Source organism: Merops nubicus, unplaced genomic scaffold, assembly GCF_000691845.1.
Source record: "Merops nubicus isolate BGI_N331 unplaced genomic scaffold, ASM69184v1 scaffold16100, whole genome shotgun sequence".
Lineage (NCBI taxonomy): Eukaryota > Metazoa > Chordata > Aves > Coraciiformes > Meropidae > Merops > Merops nubicus.
In genome coordinates, this window is record NW_008581133.1 from 149285 (window position 1) to 169261 (window position 19977).

General features: G+C 44.0%; 1 protein-coding gene across 1 annotated transcript in view; it reads left to right on the forward strand.

Moving 5' to 3' along the window:
- Window positions 1-19977, forward strand: part of MAD1L1 (MAD1 mitotic arrest deficient-like 1 (yeast)) — a 361734-nt gene that overhangs the window by 148080 nt on the left and 193677 nt on the right. Inside the window, exon 11 of the mRNA XM_008948855.1 lies at window positions 3615-3755. Coding sequence (XP_008947103.1) covers window positions 3615-3755 — 141 coding nt within the window. The remainder of the gene's footprint in view (window positions 1-3614; window positions 3756-19977) is intronic.

Genomic DNA, 19977 nt, shown 5'->3' on the forward strand with positions numbered 1-19977 from the left:
AAATTAACCTCCAAGTTTTGTAGGATCCCATTTATATTACTGCTGTTTCTAAACCACTCTGGTTGCCCTCTGTCGTGTGGATGCCAGGGAAAGAACCTTCCCCTTAGCTTCAAGCTACTCACCAACCAGGTCAAAATTCTGGCTTCACATAGAGAGGGAATAGAGGAGCTGGTGGGAGGACTGGAGAGCAGCTTTATCTTGGGGATGGCATTTTGCAGAAGTACCATCCTGTACTTTCCTATAGCAGATTTTCATGGGATTAGCACTAGTTTGTGGTTAAGATTATACAACGTTTTCTTTTTAGTTACTTACGCAGTAGTAGGAGGCATATTTGTTTGGTGAATTGTCTCTTGCGGGCAGAAGGAAAGGAAACTGTTCAACCTTTGAAAAAATTACTATCCTTCCTTTTTCAAACTTACGTCTCCTCAAACACAGCTGCAAGCTGCAGTACTGGAGTTTACTGCAGGGCATTAATTTCCTAGGTTTGTAGAGAATATCAAACCTTGTTGTTCTGCTTTTAGGGGTGTTTGGAGTAAGCTGCATTTCTGTTCTGGTGTTGATTTGAAACTGGTCAAGGTAAACCTGGAAATGTGCCAGTGGAAGGTCCATAGTGAGTTAGCAGAGGTGCCCTTGTGCTGGGTAGGTTTTGGAAAATCCCAGGGGAACTGCTGTTTAGTAATTCTGATTAATATTGTCCTGATAGGAAGCAGGAAAGCAGAAGTGTTGGAAAAAGGTTAGAAAGGGCATCTGAAAGTCCCTGAGGAGGTTTTTGATGAGGCTTGGGGAATATCCTGTCGCGTGGGATAAGGAGATGTTGCAGCAATTACTAAATTAGGATTACTTCAGAGTCTTTGTAGACAGAGGACTTCTCAACAAGAATGTCTGTTTCCTGCCAAACAAGATCTTTAGGAGAGAGGGAAAAGCTTTCAGTAAGTGCTCTTGATGGGGAGAAATTTTAAAAATGGAGCTGGGGACCACTTGTTGGAAGCCAAGAATTGATTTCATTACAGCATTAATATTTAGAAATAATTAAAGAGGAGAACTAAACTCCAGCATCAAGTGTTTAATTGTATCACCCTTTATTTCAGCACCTTTTTTTCCAGTACAGCTTTGTGCTGCGTTTACCACGAATGGTTCTTTCTTGAAGAGTTTACTCTTTCTTTAAGAGAAAGGCTTTGAAGGGCAAGATCTGTAGTTGATTTTAGGGGAAAGACAGTCCTGCTCCCATGGAGTTTTCCCATCCTAACATGAAAGCCGAAGTTTGTCCTCTTTGCAGCTGAACAGCTCGGGGAACTGCTTGGATCTTGCAGGGGTGGCCTGAATGACCTAATATTCAGCAGTTAATTGGAAGCCAAGTGTGATGGGAATTGCCAGGGGTTCTGTCTGCTGCTGAAAGAATGCTCGGGATTTTGGGACTGCCCTGCTGTAACGAAGGAACGTTGCAGTGTTAAATTATCACATGGATGAGAGATGCTGTAATAGCAAATGAGGATAGCAGAGCAGCTAGGAGTGCAGAGGAAGAGAGAGGATGCTGTAATTGCAAATCTAATTGCAACAACATGCAAGGATCAAACCAATACTGTCACTAAACACTGTCATTCCATTCTCTTCTGTGCTCTAGACACTGATTCTGCAATAAATGGAGAATGAAAGTAATTTCCTGAGCAAAAGCCTGATGGAGATTGCACTGGGCAGACTGGGTGATGTGTGTGTGTTGGAGGGGGAGGGTGCACTGGTCCTGTACTGTTGTCGTTCTGCTAAACAAGGTCATTACAAGGCAGGAGTGGTGTGGCTGGTGTGGGGTTTTCTCCTGTAGTAACATGGAAGTTTTTCATCTCTTATGTCTGTCAGATGAATAATTCTTTCTAAGCCATGGCAAAACTGTTCTTCCCTTGGAAAAATATTTCTCTTCAGTCAGGCCTGAGCAAAGAGCTCATAATAGCTTCCAGTACTATTTTATGTTAAAACCTGGTTTTCTTTATTATTTTATTATCTTTATTCCTTCAGCCTCAGGCTGTCCTTTGGTCTTGGGTCCCTTTACCTCCTGACCAACCCAACCATCGTGGTTGACCTTTCAATCCATGATGTGCTCTGAACACACGCTGTACCTCTGGCACTGCCCCTAGTCTTATTCTCACACCTTGAGTTTGAAAGTTCCTTCCCCTCTCCACGCACACACTTGCTATCCATGTTCAGTCTTTGACCTTTAGATTTTGAAGGAGGGATAACCTTTGTGTACAGGCTTGCTCGGCTGAGTGGTCAGCATCACCTTCAGTATCTGAAATAAAGCCTTTGTCACTGCCACCCTGGGGGGAAGGGACATTTTCTCTACTCTGGCAATTCCCGATTTCCCCAAGAGAGCAGGATCCCAGCAAAGCATTTCTGCATGGCCAAGTTGGGTTTGTGAAGTGCTCCAAGTTCAGTGCAGTGGCAGTAGCCTGGTCTGGATATGAACTGCACGGCTATAAAGCTGAGTGATTTTCAAATAATATTTTGGGTGGTTTTTTTGTGGTGGCAGAATTCACACAAGAGGACTGGTTTCTCCAGAGCACTTGAGCATTTTTGTTACAGGGCAAGGCAGAAAACTTCAGCAATAAAGGAAGGCAGCACTGTAAGATTTCCTCAGAGCTTTTGCTCTTTGGATTTATGCCAGGGGCCTGTGCTGCTTTGACCCTGTTCTGTAGTCTTGCAGACATCAAGGTTCTTCCATGCAGTCAAAAGATAAAACACTTCATCAGCTGGCTAATCCCTGTATGCATATTGCACTGTAAATGGTAATCTCCTTAAAACAAACCTGACTCTTTGAAATTTTCAGCCTTTTGTCTCAGTACTTCTTCTTAATCAGTGCCTTGGAGGTGGGCGTTAGGTACTGTCTGAAGCTGGAGTGCATTAAGTAATACTTCAACCAGGAGCCCCCCCCAAAAGTTTTACCTTGAGCTTTCAAAAGCTTTTTTTGCAAATGCTTGGTTTTAATTGCTAGCCAACAGTGAAGTGAGCCAAATGCATTGTCTGTGAGATATTTACCTCTGGAAAAATATTTATTGTAAACACTGAGTGTTGCAATCTCTAACGAGTGATAAGTGACATACCATTTAGAGGATATTTGCTCTCAGCCACTTGGTTCGTTGTCAAATCTATTTCGTTTCTGTTGTGACAATTTCCTTCCTTCATTGCTGGAAATCTTTGGCAGGAAAAATGTCAAGTACTACACTAAATATTTTACTGAAGAAACCTATTCAGCCATGTTGCATTAGAACAGTGTCTCTGAAAAGAAGGCAGGCTCTGTTTTCAGTTGCCATCTGCTTGCTAGAGTGTGTGTGTTGCTGTTCTGCAAGGGATATGTAGTTTTATACACACAAGACAGTCTAATTTTTCAGTTTTCCTCAAAGCAACATTTATTGTATCAGAACTGTGTGTTCGTGTGTGGCTTGATGTGATACCAAGACGCCGAGTGCGTATTCAGCAGGGTTTCTTTGCCGTGTAAAAGAACAACGGGCAAAACTGTAGATAGCATTCTGGGAACCTTCTCCTCATAGCCTTGTTCTGGGAGGCCCCTCCTTGGCACGGGGTCAGGGGCTTTATCCCTAAAGGTGTTGGCTGTTCTTTCCTGGCAGGAGCGTGACGGGATGCGGGCGATCCTGGAGTCGTACGACAGCGAGCTGACCCCCTCGGAGCACTCGCCCCAGCTGAGCCGGCGGATGCGGGAGGCCGAGGAGATGGTGCAGAAGCTGCACGCTCACAACACCGAGCTGGAGGTAATAAGCTTCATCCTCTAACCCTAGGGTTCAAGTAGTTGAGACCTTTAAGATTGAATTGCCTTGTGATGCAACCCGCTCTCGCAGAAGACAGATTTGCAAAATTCGGGCTTCAAGATTCCAGGATCAATAGGAGCCACAATTTATTATTCTGCACCTGAAGCTGGCAGAAGCCAAGAATAATCATCTTTGGGTGTGCTGAGTGCTCTTTGTGTCAGGCGTAGCTGTGCTGCACGGCTGGAGTGACAGCTAGTCCTTGTGGCTCAGAGGGTTGTGCAGAGGGGAAGCAAAGGGGTAGTGAAAAGGAGCAGGTGTGGGGACTTCTCTGTGGTTACTCCAAGTGGTTCCCTCTGCACGCAAAGCAAGGCTCTTCTGTACACAGAGCAAGTGTGTGTGTGTGTTTGTAAGGGCTTTACTCTAAGGGCTGAAGAAGTAAAGTGTATGTCTGCTGTTCTTCACTTCTTGGCATTGGGCCTGGAAACCTCAGAATACCAGTAACTCTCTTCAATGCTTTTTACTAGGTTTTCCCCAAGGAAAAAAAAAAAACCAAAACATTTTTTTCTAAAGATAGAAATATTTCTTGAAGGAATTCTTATATTATTTTTATTTCTCTTTTTGAAAACTTTTAATCTGAAATGTGACTGTAATGAGGTAACTGCTCACATGCATCTGCCAAATAGTTCCTCTCTTCTCTGTTGTTCTTTGTCATAGTGGAATGGGCTTTATGGCCATGAGTTGAAATATTTGGAATACGTCTGTGATCTTAAAGCTTGGCAGTTTTATTACATAGGCTTTACAATAGTCATAAGCATGCGAGTTTTCCTTTCTTCACGCCTAGTTCCACCATCATATGGGTTTATAGAAGACATAATTCAAATGGAGTAAACCTTGTAGAAATTGATGCTCCTCAGGTTCATGTTCAGGCTGTAGAGAGGATTGTTCTGCTGTGCACAAACCTCTTTTTTGCTTCTGGCATCCTTAAAAATGCTCTTTTCTTGTGTTGGTAGGTGAGGACTTAAGTCAGGCAGTGCTGGCTCCAATAACCTTGCAAGCAGAACAGCATAGTGTGGTAAAGAGCAGTATCATGGTAGAGATCCACTTCATCCCTGTTTCTCAGGAAAGGAGTTCTGTGAAGTTTTGGGCAAGCTGATAGAGAAGTTAGCTGGTAACATCAGATGAAACAGAAATTTGTCTGTCTCAGAATGTTTCTCTGTGTTGTCTGTTGATCACCATATTGCTTACCAGCAGACAGAGCAGGATTTAGATGACCCTGCATAAAATGATAAGTGACTGTTTTATCCTGTTTCCTTCATTGTTTCCAGCAGTGGCTCTGGGTTGTTGGAGGGAGATTTCCTGAATTATTTCACTGAATAGGTCAGATGTGGATAGTGTCTTTGGGCAACAGCAAATTACCTTTTCTTCTTCAGGTGGAAGCGTAGAAGAGTGTGGGAACCAATTGCTGCACCTCTTTATTTATAGAAAACAAATTATAAGTTTGCTTTCATGGCTGTGGATTAAGGGCTACATGGAAGATTTCAGAAAGGAGCTGTGTTCTCTGGGGGTTTGTTTTGTGTGATGTCAACCTTTAAGCCTTTCAAAGGCTTTGCTAGAAGCAGAATTCAAAGACCTGATATTCCCCTTGTAAAGTAAAATTTTACGCTTCGCTTGATTGTCTTTGCCTTTCTGACTGCAGTCTTGACTGCTGAATCCCATCTATTCTGAAATTTTTGGGGAAAGTTTTTTTGTTCTAGTAAAAATCTGAAAACTGGAAAGGGAAATTGAGGTACAGGCAGGACTCATGGTGCCTCATCATCGGGAGCAGCAGCTGTAATCAACTGCCTGTAGATCAAAGAACTGGTCGATAGCAGCTATTAATAACTTCTAACATAATGCTCTGCACCCTCCCAGCTCTTCTGAGCCTCTGTACAAATTTTAGAAATGTTGACACCTGCATGACTCATCTCACAAACAGAGGAGACAGCAGCAATGAGGCACCTTGGAGGCAGAGCTGTTCCTGAGATGTGGGAGCAAGTCTTTAATGGGGAGGGCTGGGAAGGGAAGGAAAAATGGAACTTCAGCACATTTAATTCTAAGTGTGGCAGAAGGGTTGGGGCTTCCCAGGAGCCCCTGGTGTGGATGGGCCTGGGAGGGCAGCACACAACCAGCTTGTCCAGCAGCATGGAAGAATGAGAAGAGCTTGTCTGTGAGCATCGTGCACGTGGCAGCAAACCAACAATGTGCACAACTGTTCAGATGAGATCTAGGTAAGGTCTGGGGATTCTTCTGTCTGCCCTAATCTGTTACCAGCTGCCTCACCTCTGATCAAGCCATGGAGGGAAGAAGGATGTTCCTAACAGGGATTGTTCTCACTCTGAAAATGGAGATTTCCCATCCATTCCAGCAGCAATGCTGGGTGAGGCAGGAAGCTCTCTGCTGAATCAGAGTGATAGTGATAGTGCAGTAGGAGAGAGAAGGAAACCATGTGGGTCTGGGAAGATTTTGGGATGAGGCAACAGCTTTTTAACTCATTTGGGTGATGAGGTCTCTGGTAACTCATTTGCTTGGTGTGTAAGTGGAGGTGGGAAGCCAAACACAGGGAGTGAGAGAGGAGTGTGTAAGCCCTGGAGGGCTGCATGCGAGTAGTTTATTAATGTCTGCTGGGAAGTTGGAGTGAGGTGATACATGAGTCAGGCCTGACTCCCTCATGCCCCAGCCCTCGCTGTGCAGCACAGCTTCTGGGAGTGCTCCTGCATCTGCATCTTGGGCATTGCCTGGATTACAGGCACCTTTCCAGAACCTGAAATACAGAAGAGTGTTTTCATCCCACGTTGCTTCAGAGATGTGGTGCTCCTGTGTAAGAGCTAGTCCTGTCAGAGCCTGATGGGGCAGAGGACTAGAAGGCAAAGAAAGGCTGATGAGGAACTTCTTAAATCCCCTTCACTGATGACTGATGAGAAAAGCTGGATCTCTAATGCATGGACATGCAAACATGTAGTCTCTTCTAGGACTGAAAGTGATTGCGTTATCCTTCCCAGAACTGCCTCTCCCTACTCCCCAACTCTGGTCTGTGTGGAGAGGTTCAAGAAAGCACTTCACAGGGTGTGGAGTGTAAAGCAGGGGGGAGATGCAAAGAACAATGCCATCTGAAGTGGTGACTGGGAAAGCAAGCAGGCTGTGTCAGCCTATTTCCCGTGGTTAATGAAGTGTAGCTCACCATCTTTTTAAAAGTGTGTTTTGGAACTGCAGAGGGAATGAGTTTGTCCCTGGCCAACCTGCTATAAATATTTAAAATAAATAGAATTGTAGCTGTATTTATATAATTTTTGTTTTGATACTGGTGATATTAACAGTTTTCTTGGCAGTCTTGGTTAGTTTGTAGCTGCCATTGCTTCTAATTTCAAGGTAAATATGACAAAACAAGAAGCTTCTGTGCATGTAGTAGCTGCTGTGAAAAAGCTCTGATGTGGAGTTTAGTGTTTGAAAAGTTAAATCCAGCTGTACAAAAGAGAAATCATCATAAATATAACTCCATTAATAGCGATTTTATTACAACACACTTGGCTCCATATGAAACTTTAATGAAGAGAGATTTGCAAGGAAGACTCATGCTGACACCTTCAATGGTCTCCAGCATTTTTTACATTGAGAGATTTACGCTGTCTGTGAGCACCATATGTACTCTAATCAGTTAATTATGAGTCTGACAGTTTCAGCACATGAAATGCCATATGTTCTATGTTTTTGTTCCACCACGGGCATTACTGGTGACCTCAAAACTCATTGACCAAATATTGTCACCTTATCTGCACCTGATAACCACAGTGCATCTGCCGGCCGTGGAGATGGGACGTTGTTGAGCCTTGTGATGTCAGTCACAAACCTGCTCCTCACAGAGGGAGTTACTCAGCACTCACCCCGCGGGTTACAGGGCTTCCATTTTACGTGTGGATGCAATGAAATGTTTATTTGAGCAGTAAACAGTTCCTCCTTGTCTTTCACCCAGCTTCCCCCATCAGTGCTTCTCCACTTTTTTACCTTTTTTTTTCCCCCCTCTCTTTTTGTTTATCTTGCTTTATCCCTCTCTTGCCATATTTCCTCTCCCTCTCAAAGGTAAATTGCTTCTTTACAGAGCAGAAGGGGTTTGTATGACGGTGGGAACTTCACAGAGAAATTTCCTCCCATCTGTGTGAGGTACAGAGGAGTTTGTTTTAATTTTCAGATTTCTTCTGCCTGCCTTCTCCCTGCCTCTCTGCTGCCAGCCAACCTTTGCACACTGTTTTTTCTCAGTGACAACTGTAAGAAGCAGTGAGAAGATTACTCTGCTCGTTTTGGACGTCCATAAGGAGCAACTCCGAGTCACCAGAGCTTTCCTGCCACTCCAGAATGGCATATGTTTCACTTGCCCAGACTTCTGCTGTCATTGTAGCATCTTATCTGTGACTCATGTGGGAGAAAACAGGCTCTCTCTGGAGATGGTGTGTATGTACTCCATGCATCAGCTACCACTGATTGCTGAAGCAGTCACAGGGCTGGACATCATCTTCTGACAAAGCAAACACCTTGTCGAAATAGCATTTTGAACCCGAGTGCTTTGGCATCTCTTGGCAGACTCGAGCATTCCTGGGAACCACTGCTGTCCTTTGCCTTTCTCTTCTAAAGGAGAGCAGGTCGGGCTCCGTGTCCTCTGGCAGTCCTGCAGAATGGATTATCTTGGGTTCTCTCTTCTTTCACACGCTTCGTCTCCCTTAGACCTGAGTGACCTTGTCAAGTCCAGAGAGCCGTTAGTTTCCTCCCCTCTTACACTTGCCAGTGGCTGTGTTTTGGGAGAGCTCCTTGCAAAGAACCGTCATACACATGAAGAATTCAAGTCACGGAAGGGCTTAATGATTTGTTAAAGGTGACAGTCTCTGCTCTGTGGAAGAAGAGTGCCTCTTAAAACTGGTTGATGCTGCAGCAGAGCCTGTCTCTCTGTATCTGAGACTTTTTGTTTGGTCAAAGTAGATTTTAAAATTCAATTACTGTTACTTTCTTGGAGGACATCATCCATTTTGGATCTGCCCTGAGAGTTAGTACTTGATCAAGAGAAATATTCCATGGCACTGCCTTGTATGGAGATACTCAGCACAAACCAGCATTGTTTTCACTACAGGTAGATTTTTACAGCTATTTTTAGTGTCTGGATGCTCTGACAGTCTAAGAATGGCTTTAACTCAGCAGTTCCTAGGGACCACAAGGCTCCATCATTGTGAAGAAGTGAGAATGTCTGGGCACGAACTTGCATAAAGTAAATTAAATCAACTAGGACAAGATCTGTACCTTTAGCCTATGATAAGTTGCTTTATAGACAGGTCCCCAGAAAAATGACCATCCTCAGAAGCACAAGCAGCCATAAGGACCCTTCTGCTGCTCTTGGCTGCATATTGAAATAGTCTGTTGAAGTGCTTGAGACAGAAGAGCATTTCCAGCCCCATTACCTTCTTGTGCTTTGAGTGCAATTAGGACAAGGGGAGATGCTGTAATTACCATCACCTCTCTCTGAAAGTCACGCTCCTGATATAGATCTAGTCTGTGACACTCTGCCCCCAGTTCTTTTACTGGCTAGATCATGTCTTGACTCAGTCTAAACTTAAAAATTCCTAGTAATGCTAAATATAAATGATCACCTCTGTTAGCAATGCAGGGAGTCAGGATGGGCTCCTGCAGCCTCCACTCTCTGCAGGAAGCATACCTAGCCTGGGTCAGACCCTGCTAATACCAGCAGCCTGGTAGTTAGGCCTGGTGCTCAGAGGACATGGGGATGCTCCTGTACTTGGCCTCTGAAGGAACTGACTTTGGCACCTAAGAGATTGATAGATGCCAGCAACAAAAACGTTTCTGCATCCTCCCCAGCCTGTGCTCGCCTAAAAATGCTCTTGGTATGAACAAAGCCTCCTGTAGACCCTTCCAGTGATGTTATGAATAACCAAGCACAAACAAGGCTTGACCTAGGGGATTTGAATTAGCTGTAGCAGGCAGGGGAAATGGAATGAACTGGGTCTAAATTCCTACAGAAGACTTAAAATTGGTTTTTTTCTTAGTGATGTTTTGGAAAGAGAAGATAACTGTTGTGCAGTTATGAGTCATATCTACCACAATAGAAGAGGGGAGAGCGTTTCAGACAGCGTGGAGAGCTTTAAAATGCTTTGCACTGGAGAGCCTGTGTGCCTGTGCCTGGAGATACAGGCTCTGCAATCAGAGAGATGCCCTGAGGTGGAGGAGGAAGCAAGAATGCATTTGGAGCAGGAGCAGTGGCCACGTCCCTGGCAAGTGGCAGCAGACAGACGTTGTGTGGAAGAGCTGCTCTGTGCAGCGTGGCACAGGTCACCTCCTGCTGCTGCTGTGGGGCAGGGCACAGCAGCACCCCTGGGGAATGGGGTTAGGAACAGGGAGCCTCCAGCTTTTCAAAGAGGAGGCTTTGGAAATGTAGAAATATGTTCCTGTGTCTTTTGTTGGTCTCCATCACTTGCTGTTGCAAGGCAGTGTGGAGGGAAGAGCTGGAAGTCAGCAGGGAGGTTTCTGGGCAGGTTCCTCTAGTGCTTGCACCATTTTCTACTGTTGTTTTCCACATTCACAGTTTTTTTGGGGGTTTTTTGCAATGCTAGAGAAACATTCAACAAATAGAACAAAAGTGAATTTTGCTTTTAATTTGGAGATTTACCCTCTTTGAATCTCTTCCAAGCTGGAAAGCATGGTGATTTTATGTAGCAATGGTTTCACCCATGTGGACCATGGTGCTACAGCCCATGTCACTGCTGTGCCACCTGCCTGGTAGCAGGGTTTGTCTCTAGGGGAACTCAAGTGATTCTTGGGTGGGAATGATCAAAGCTTCCCAACAGCTTCCAGTGTACGTGGTCTGGAGCAGGGTGATGGGATCCTGTTGGAGACAATGCCATGTCCTCTGGAGCACTTCCAGCCCAAGACTGACTGAAGTGTGTGGTAGATGTTCGTGTGGCTCATCACCAGATAAATATTTTGGTGCCTGGCTCATTAAGGATGGGAAAATTGGCCAGTCCTGGCCAGTTTCTTTCTAGACTAAAAACTAGGTTCGTTTGTGTTGGGTTTCCCTGAGGTGCTCTCAGGCCAGTGCATCTCATCTCTGTGGAACTATGCTGGTGATTCAGGCTTCAGTGCTAGCACAGACCTAAGGTTGGTGTTAAAAGTACATTAATTATTCAAACTACTGCTTAGGAACATTCTTGTATTGATGAAAGCTTTAACAGCTTGTGGAAACCAAGCAATTCTGGGGGGGGAAGGAGGTAAATATCTGGTGAGAAAAGTAAAACCAAAGATTGCATATCAGAGTAATGTATTACATGGAAAATGCCACAGAAATTTTAGCTGTTCCCTAACTCTGCGTTGTATTAATGATTTAAATAGTGCTTGTCTGGGTGTCTTAAGAGATGTTCTGAACTTGTTGAGGTTTGTTGATTTTTGTAATGATTGGATTTGAATTCTGTGATTTGTAGTGCTTCATTTCAGAATAATTACATAATCTCTGCATAATTTATCTAATGCATGTATTTGTAAGTGTTTTTGTGGCATCTTTTAATTCATGATGATGGTCTCCTATAAGAAAGAGGGATTAATATTTTTAATGACTATTTTCTATTTAAAAACATGCTGTAAAGATTCCAAAGATTTCCTGCATGGCCTCCACGCAAGCTTATTACATGGCTCAACACATTTCTGCCCACTGTGTTTCTATGGGTTCCACCTGCAGGGTTTTGTGGAAACCCTGTTACCAAATAGTTAAAATATATAAACAGAGAAAGTTGTTTGAGAAAACAACATCAATACAAGCCTGTTCCCATGCTCTTGTGGATCCTAACGTTCTTGCTCTTTGCAGTTTGCAAGGATTGTGAGATCTACTTTAATCCACTTAACACTTTGGTCATTGTGGCAATTAGAATAACAGTCCTTGCTGTCTTGGTTTTCTTTTTGAAGCCCATTGATTCTTTCTTTGGGCCTTAATTACCAGTAGTAGAAGAGGTGTTTCTTCAGGGAACTTGTTAGTCTAAAAAGCCTGGTTCAGCACAGTGTTTGAGCACAGTTAGTTGAATGGTACCTAAATGCAAGAGCTGGCTGCAATTGTTTTATTTCAGAACACACATAGTTACTCACTTCTCCATAGTTGTGAGTTGCATTTGCTCCCATAGAATCATGATGGTTGGAAAGGACCTTAAGGATCATCAAGTCCAACCTTCTTCCCAACATTTCCCTAACCACTAGACCACAGCCTCAAGTGCTACATCAACTTGTGTTTTGAACCCCTCCAGGGATGACAACTCCACCACCTCCCTGGGCATCCCATTCCAGTGCCTGACCACTCTCTCAGTGAAGAAATCCTTCCTAATATCCAATTGAAACGTCCCCTGTGTCAACTTGGGACCATTTCCTCTTATCCTATCATTACTAATTTAGGAGAAGAGACCAACACCAACCTCACTACAACCTACATTCACCCTGTCTTCCCCTATGGACTGGTTTGTCCCTAACTGCAGCATCTCCATTTCCCCAGTTTGATTTCATGTTAAGGTCATGAATTAGAGTATGGCACCATTGCAAGTCTTAACTTGAACAGAATTTAAAGGAATGTGGCTGGAATTATCTTTTTAATTTTCTTTTTCACTTTAACGTAACTAGCCTACAAATATTTGGAAAAGGCTGGGAACAGAGCAGGTGAAGAAGGCAGCAAAAAAAGTGTTTTTCACCGAGCTGTGAATGAAAACTAAGCTGCTGATACAGATCCCCCCTGTTCAGGGGTGGCCCAAGTAAATTGTAAGGCACAATTCTGTTTTCTTGGAGGCCTTGCTTGCTCGGAGACTTTATCAGTGAGACTTTAATCAGTGTTCATGTCAAATGTGCTTTGATTGTGCTAAAGGTTTTTCAGCAAACCAGACTGGAAGTCTTGAGTTTTTGGCAAAAACACAGTCTTCCTGTGATGCAAGCTGTAGCATTTTTCTTTTGAATGTTATTTATATTTTTTAATAAAACTGGCAGTACTCCTATCCAGTGCATGTGCTGTGAATCCAATTGTGGTGACAGTGACACAGATATGAGATGCAGGGCACATTGATTTGATGGATTGAACTGATTTATGTTTTCAATTTGTTTAAATGTCTGTAGCTTTGGCAGATGTACATTCAAATTTCAGTTCTGTTCAAGACCACATTAGAAGCAGAACTGATTCTGGTTTAAAGCATTGATTTTCATCTCTTCTGTGCTCTTTTGCCTGCATTCCACATGTCAGATTCAGAAACATGAGTTCTTGTTACATCAACTTTACTTCCACTTGGAAAATTGTATAAACAGCTCATTTTCTGTCAGAAAGCTGGTTCTTGGAAGAGTTACTAAACATAAATATTTTTTTCAGGAAGTCAACAAGAAGCTTGAAAGATTACATGCTACACTATTGTTGGTGTATAAAAACCCAGTGATCTATTCAGTAGCTATGAACATGAACAGAGTAATAATTTCATAGGGGTTATTTCAAGCAGAATGTCTTGTGTAATGGGAGAGCTTTTTGAGGCTTCTTTGTGTAAAAAATTGCCACCATACATTATTTATGTACACAAAGAAATGATGAATGCCTGTATCAGTATTAATTTATGGGAGTGTCTCTTGAGAGCCCACAAACTCTGAATTTTTCTTTAAGTCAGGCCTGTGTAATACAGTTGGGAACTGGCCTAATAATACAGACCATACCAATGTTCTTTATGTGGCAGATATTGCTAAGCTAGTTGTTTCCAAGCCTACTTTTGGCAGTTATAGCCTGACTACTCTTAATTTTATTAATACTTCATACAGATGCAGTGTTCTTCACTTCCTAATCAGCTGGTTGATTCCCTTTTATGAGAGGTCATTTCATTAGTAGAAAATGCAGCCTTAGGATAGATCAGTTCCCTGACTCAGTTTCTCAAATATTCAGATAAAATATGTGCTCCCTTGACCTCTGTAGGTCTAGTTACACCCTGCAAAATAAGGCTGCTGGTTTTTGAAGCACTCTGTGACCTTTTGTATGAAGAAGGGTGTTACAGACAGCTAGGAGTGATGTCTGTGTGACGGTGGTGACAAGGCCCTATTTGCATAGGTGGGAACATTCAAGCAGTGGCCAAACCATGTTCATTGGTTATTTGCCTTCCACATGTGTGGATATGAAAGGGCAAGAGCACCCACCCAGAGTGCTGCAAGGAGACCCCCTCCCTTCTTCAAAGAGCCTTGGCTGGAGGCACCCAGGTCTCTGACACTGCCATTCTTACTAGGTGGAGGTTCCTCCTGCTCAAAGATCATCCAAGTGTCCTTAATTGTATCTCAGCTGCAGCATGGCAGCATGCAGAGCTGTTGAAAAGAGAGTTGTTAGCATTATGTATGGTATGTATTTAAAGTAGAGTTGCTCAGTGTGCTTGGCAGAGGCTGCCTGGGGCTTTGTGAGGAGCACAGAGCTACCTATGCAGATGTTGTAATTCCTGGGAGTGTTTACAACAGTATAAAATGCCTGATTAGTCTTAGATTCTTTCAACATATGTGATACCAACATATCCAAGCTTGCTTGATAGTGTCAGTTAATTTTTAGAATTTATTATGATTACTAAAAAGCACAGTGTAAGGACATTTGTATGCATTCATACATGTTCCTGGTGCATGTTCAGGAAAGCACATCTAAAGATCTCCAGATGACTCACTTTATGGTCTTAAAATAACATAGTGTTCCAGGTTAATTCTACAGGCTTTTTACTGCTTTGCTGTTTACATACATTTCTGAAGACAAACTGTCTCAGCTACATACAGAAATGACATTTCTCTTCACAGTTCAGCATGACCTTATTGTTCTTAAGTGGCATTTCCTCTGAAGTTAATGAACACCTTTTATTTAGACCAGGCAAGACCCAAATTCATTGTATGTGATTTCTATAGCCCATCAACACTCTACACATTACTGTAATTATGGTGAATATTAGTTTCTGTTGTGTTCCACTTGCTCTTTGGATTACATGTGTTCTTGTCTCTGAAAAGCAAAGGGGACTGAGAGAGGGGAAGGGCCACGCTTGAGTCTTTGTGAACATCTGGGGGCTGCTGCATGGCACCAATTCAGCCATTCCTCCAATCCATATACATGTTACCTACCCTTCCTGTATGACCTTTTCCACAAAGAGTGAGTTACCATTTTGGCATGTCAGCCTAGGACGAGCTGATGTTGCCCTGAAGTCAGCTGCTGTTAGGCCAAGGTAAATCTTCATAGCTCTTTATCTGCTTGATTAAGAAGAAAGAAAATTTTGGTGTGAAAAGAAGGTTAAAAACCCCCAGTGTTCACAGTTCTTACTTGCAGATAGTTCCAGAAGGGGCCTCTCTGGCCTGCTCCATGTTGCCTTACCCCAGCTCTATTGCTGGAGGTGCTTTTGCCTGCAGCATGAGCTGTGTGCACTCAGCACAGCCCGTGGTGCCCGCCCAGCAGGAGCCTGTGTCACCTCTGGGGCAGAGCTCCCGGCTCAGAGCACCCCGTGCTGGCGGCGGGCGGGCAGCTCAGCACCCCTCAGACCTTTGTGGAGGGAGCGAGTAACTGAAACCATCTGGGCACACCTTCTGACTTCCTTCCTCTCCTTGCCAAGTGGAGATCTTGCATGTTTCTGTAGCAGGGCTTTGCTAGGCGGGCGTTCAGGTGCCAGGAAATGCAAAGGTTTCCAACGGGACCCTCAGGCCCTTGCAGCTTTTGCCTTGTCAGTCTGTGTTTGCTAGAATGAGAAGAGATTGTGAGTTGTTGGGTTGCTTTCTGAATGAGTTGCTCTTTGGTTTGCTCACAGAAGATAAACACTCTCATCACAAGAACATCATCCTGTCTGGCATCTTCGTTGGCAGTTTCAGCAGAAGGGCCGAGGGATGAATGGACCATGTGTAAGAAAATCACACTGCTCCCTCTGGAGTTAATCCTTTCAGCCCCAAACTGAGAAGCACTGGTGGGGCAGCTTAAGGAAAGGAGCTCTTCTCTTCCTTCTGCTCAGTCTGTTTTAGGCATAAGCAGAGGACTTTGGCCCCAGATTGATTTATCCCACAGTTTGCCCTCGCAGGAACTCTCCGACAAATTGTTAGAAGGTAGATGAAAGTGATGGTTGGCAAACACAGCATATGTGTCATGGCTGTGCTGTGCAGGGATGGTGGGCTGACTTGCTCTGTTTGTGCCACTGCAGCAGGGGTGCTTTACCCCTTGCACACCCTTTCTAAACATGTACTTTTAAGTAAGGGAAGATACCAAGTGATGGAAATGAGAAGTTTGGATTACAGGCCATTTTGATAGCCTTCTGCACCTCCCCACAGGAGGAAATAATTTAATTTGGAAAAGCTGTAAATCTGTGCAGAGCTGGCATAGGATTAACCTCCATCCCCACAGAGGAGAAGGCTCTGAGGAGGTCCTGGGCTGCTTCCAGGCAAACTCCATGTCCTGGACAAGATCTGCCACGAAGTTGTAAGGAAGGACTTTACAGGAGTACTGGAGGACCTTAAAGTTAGTCATACTCCTTGGAAGGAGAAATCAGGTTTTCTGCTCCTTGGATTCTGTGATAGCCTCCTTCAGGCTTGAAAGAAGGAGCACAGGATTAAGAGGAGTAATTAAAAAGGATAATTAAGTTGGCTGCTTTGATGAATGATGGAAAGCTGGAGACTGGGGATGTTGTGGGCAGTCAGACTAGCTGTGGGAGAGAGCAGGAGAGTGAGCAGACATGCTGGAACAAGAGCTGTGAAATAAAAAAGCCAGTTATTTTGAGAAATGGTTATTCACTATTATAAAATGGAATTTATTTGGAATTTTCCCCAAAGTGCTTTTCAGAAACTAGATCTCTCTGGGAGTGACTCTCATTCCCCCAGCTCTGTTGGTCATTGACATGAATATTTTCACTTTTTTTATGATGTGGATGGCTGCTTAGCTTTAATAGTTTTGAGTCCTCTCTTGTTTTGGATAACTCTTACCACAAGTTGGCTGCATGAACACTTGCAGTGCTTTAATGACTGCACTTAATAGTATGTTGAATTTGCTGTGTGAAAAAGATGAGAAATCCATTCAAGGTGCCCTACAGGATCTTGAGTTTTCAGGTAACGTTCTATTGATAACATAAAAGCCTTCATCAAGTTGTGGGTTTGGGGGGATCTTCAGGGCATCCTCAGTCACAAGCATGTGTACTCGTGGTTTAAATACCAGCTTCACTTTGCCCACTGGAAGCAGTCCCAGCATAACATCCACCATAACCACAGCCCAGTCAGCATCCTCCCTGGGTGGCGTGTGAGAGATGCTGCCTCTGTTACCCCTCTGTCTCTCTGCCCCTGCTTACCCAAGTGTGGCTCAGTTACTAGCTGCTGTTCTGAGGTAGCTGTGCCTTCTCCCATCCCTCCTCCTGCACACTTCAGAACTCCTCCTGAAAACGAGAGGCAAAAACCTATTTGTGCTCTTCATAGATTTGAATGTCTTCATGTCTTTTTATCCCTCCTTCCCACACCCCATCCTTTTCTGTTTCTTTATATTTTCACCACATTTCTTCTACCTTGTTAGCCATCTCCTTCCCAACAAACCATTAAGCAATAACAAGTCAAAACAGAAAATAAGCCCTTGCTGTTTCCTTCAAGTGCTTGCTTTGCGTTTGTTGCCTATTTATAGATTATTCATTTAAGCCACGGTAGCAGTCAATTAGAAATGTGGTGAATCCTCCTTTCAAGAGCTTGCCAAGAGAGGATCTTTTTAGTTTGCTTATGTTTTTTATTATTTTTGTTGGAACCTCTACAGTATGCTTAAATTCCATTGGGATTTGTTTATTTTGAATAAATTCCCAAATAAAAGCAGAAGAGGTTTGCTCCTTTTCAAGGAAGCTACAGGAGCATGACCGTGGTGCATAGAGATGTTTGGTTTTATTTGAGGGTGGTAATAAAGTGTTTTGCACAATTCTTTTCTTACAGTTGTTATCTGGGAAGGCTTTGTACTTTTTCAATGTAATGGGTGACAGCGCTGCTAAATCCTTTTTTGTTTTCCTTCTATTTTCCCCTACAACTGGAAGGAAATTCTGCCTCTAAGTCTATTTGTAGTACAAAACTGATACGGTAAAATATTGTAAATTGTGGCTGTCTCTGTGGCCTTGTAAAGGAGACACAATCATTGCACTTTGGTTTCTACTTTTCTTGAGCAGGGTTGGTGCTCATCATCTTCAGTCCTTCATGGGGCCTTGGAGAGGTGTGAGAAGTTTTTGTGGGCTGTTCCCAAACAATGAGGCAGGAGCTGTGGGTGAAGCACAAGTACATCATGGGTGAGATGTTGCATGAGACTTACATTAATAAGCTCAGCTGGATTTTTGCTGGCTCCACGGGACATGCTGAGGTGTGGAGTATTGCCAGGGTTTTTGAAGTGGAGCCTGTCTGCGAGGAGCCTGGAAACCCCTGATTTGTGCAGTACCTGGAAAAGTCAGTGCTAGGATTCTCCTTCAAGGGCAGGGGCCCTTTGTCGTGGGTAGGTATGTGCTGGGAAAACATACTCTGCTTTTTTGGTTTGTAATGCCTCCTGTTACTGGTAAGGACTAAAGTTGGTTTTGCTTTTGCAAAACAGATTTGGAAAGTAAGTACTGCTTCATACTGGATCTCTGCCTTGGCCAGAACTTCTGCAAAATGGATTTAGCAGCCAGTAGCTGTACTAGTTGGGTTTTTGTTTTTCCTTTTTTCCTCCCTTCCTGCTTTGTTTTTATGCCATGATATCCTGGCAGGACAACCAGGACAAGACAGAGTCATCATGGGGGGCTGACCCAGAGAATAAAATTCCAAGAGAAGTTCCTGCTTGGCCTGAGGTGTGAATACACCTTCTGCATCAGGGAGAGTCTGTCTGCTAAACTCGCCTTGCTCACAGTGCTGTACAGATAATACAGGGAAATGAAGGTACAGGTTGAAGGAGGACAGTTATCCTATTTGTGTTTTCATCTCACCTCCTGTGGGAGGAGTTGACTCTTTGCTCTGGACCCTCCTAGGTCAGTCGTGTTCGGAGCAGCCGCCAGCACAGATCAGCTGTGCTGAGCACACTGCAACATTTGGAAATCCCTGTCTGGAAGGGGAATTGAGCAATGAGCTTCTGCTAATTATAATAGCTATGTTTGAAATGTAATGTTTGCTTTATTGAGCAAAATCCAACTGCACACGCAGACTGGAGACTGGAAATACCCTGGCAGCAGAGGAGACAGGTCCTCAGCAAACGCGTTCCCAGGGCGGAAGCAATGGCAATATAAGCATTGCTTTGTCAGAGCAAACATTTCACAGTCTTGTCTGGGGGGTGAAGGTTGTTACCTAGCAACTTCCAAGAGCATTTGAAATTTGTTGGAGACCCTCTGAGGCTTAGGCACTTCACCCACTGTTCTGCTGGATGCCAAAAATACTCCAGCTATAATTTCACAAGCCAAAGGTAGTGCTGATTTAAAACCCTACTTGACCTTTTTTAGGCTAACACAACCTGTGCAGTGGTACACAGAAGCAAGACAAGAAACCAAACTAGATTAAAATTAACCCAGAAGACAGGTTTGATGTAAACATGGCTCCTCACTCCCGGGTGGCGTTTGCCAGCTGGCTCACAACCGTTGTGCTGGGAAGTGTGCTGACACGCCTGGGGGCTCCTGTGGGGAGGGGGTGTGTGGGGATAGCAGAGAGACACGTGGGGATGGGGCTCACAGCACACACATACCATTAAAGACATCTTTTCTGAGCTATCACCACACGTCACCAGCTGCCAAACAGCCTTGGGCAACTTAGAGGAAGGCAGTGCCCTCGACTGCTCGGGGGTGCTAACAGGACCAGTTGCTCAGTAGTCTTGTTTTAATAGTCAGAAGGGTTAGAAAGCAACTCTGAGATTAGGAGACTTGTATGAAAAGAAAACTACAGCTGTGCTGCTGCTTAGCTTCCAGTGCTCTTTGCTTCACCCAGCTACAGATCTGGCTAGGGTCTAATCCATGCACAAATCCCCCTTCCTCACCATGGCTTCCACTTGGGGCAAAGGCTTTCCATCCATGCTGCTTTTGCCTGAATACCTCTTCAGATTCTAACTCCCTTGAAAAACTTCTTTTCACTCATAAGCAAATATTAGTGTTTCTCTCCAAAGATACTGGCCATCCACTCCTGTCCTCAGAAGCATTGCCACCCTTAGGGTGTAGAGACCTCTCCTTCTTGGTAAGCAGGA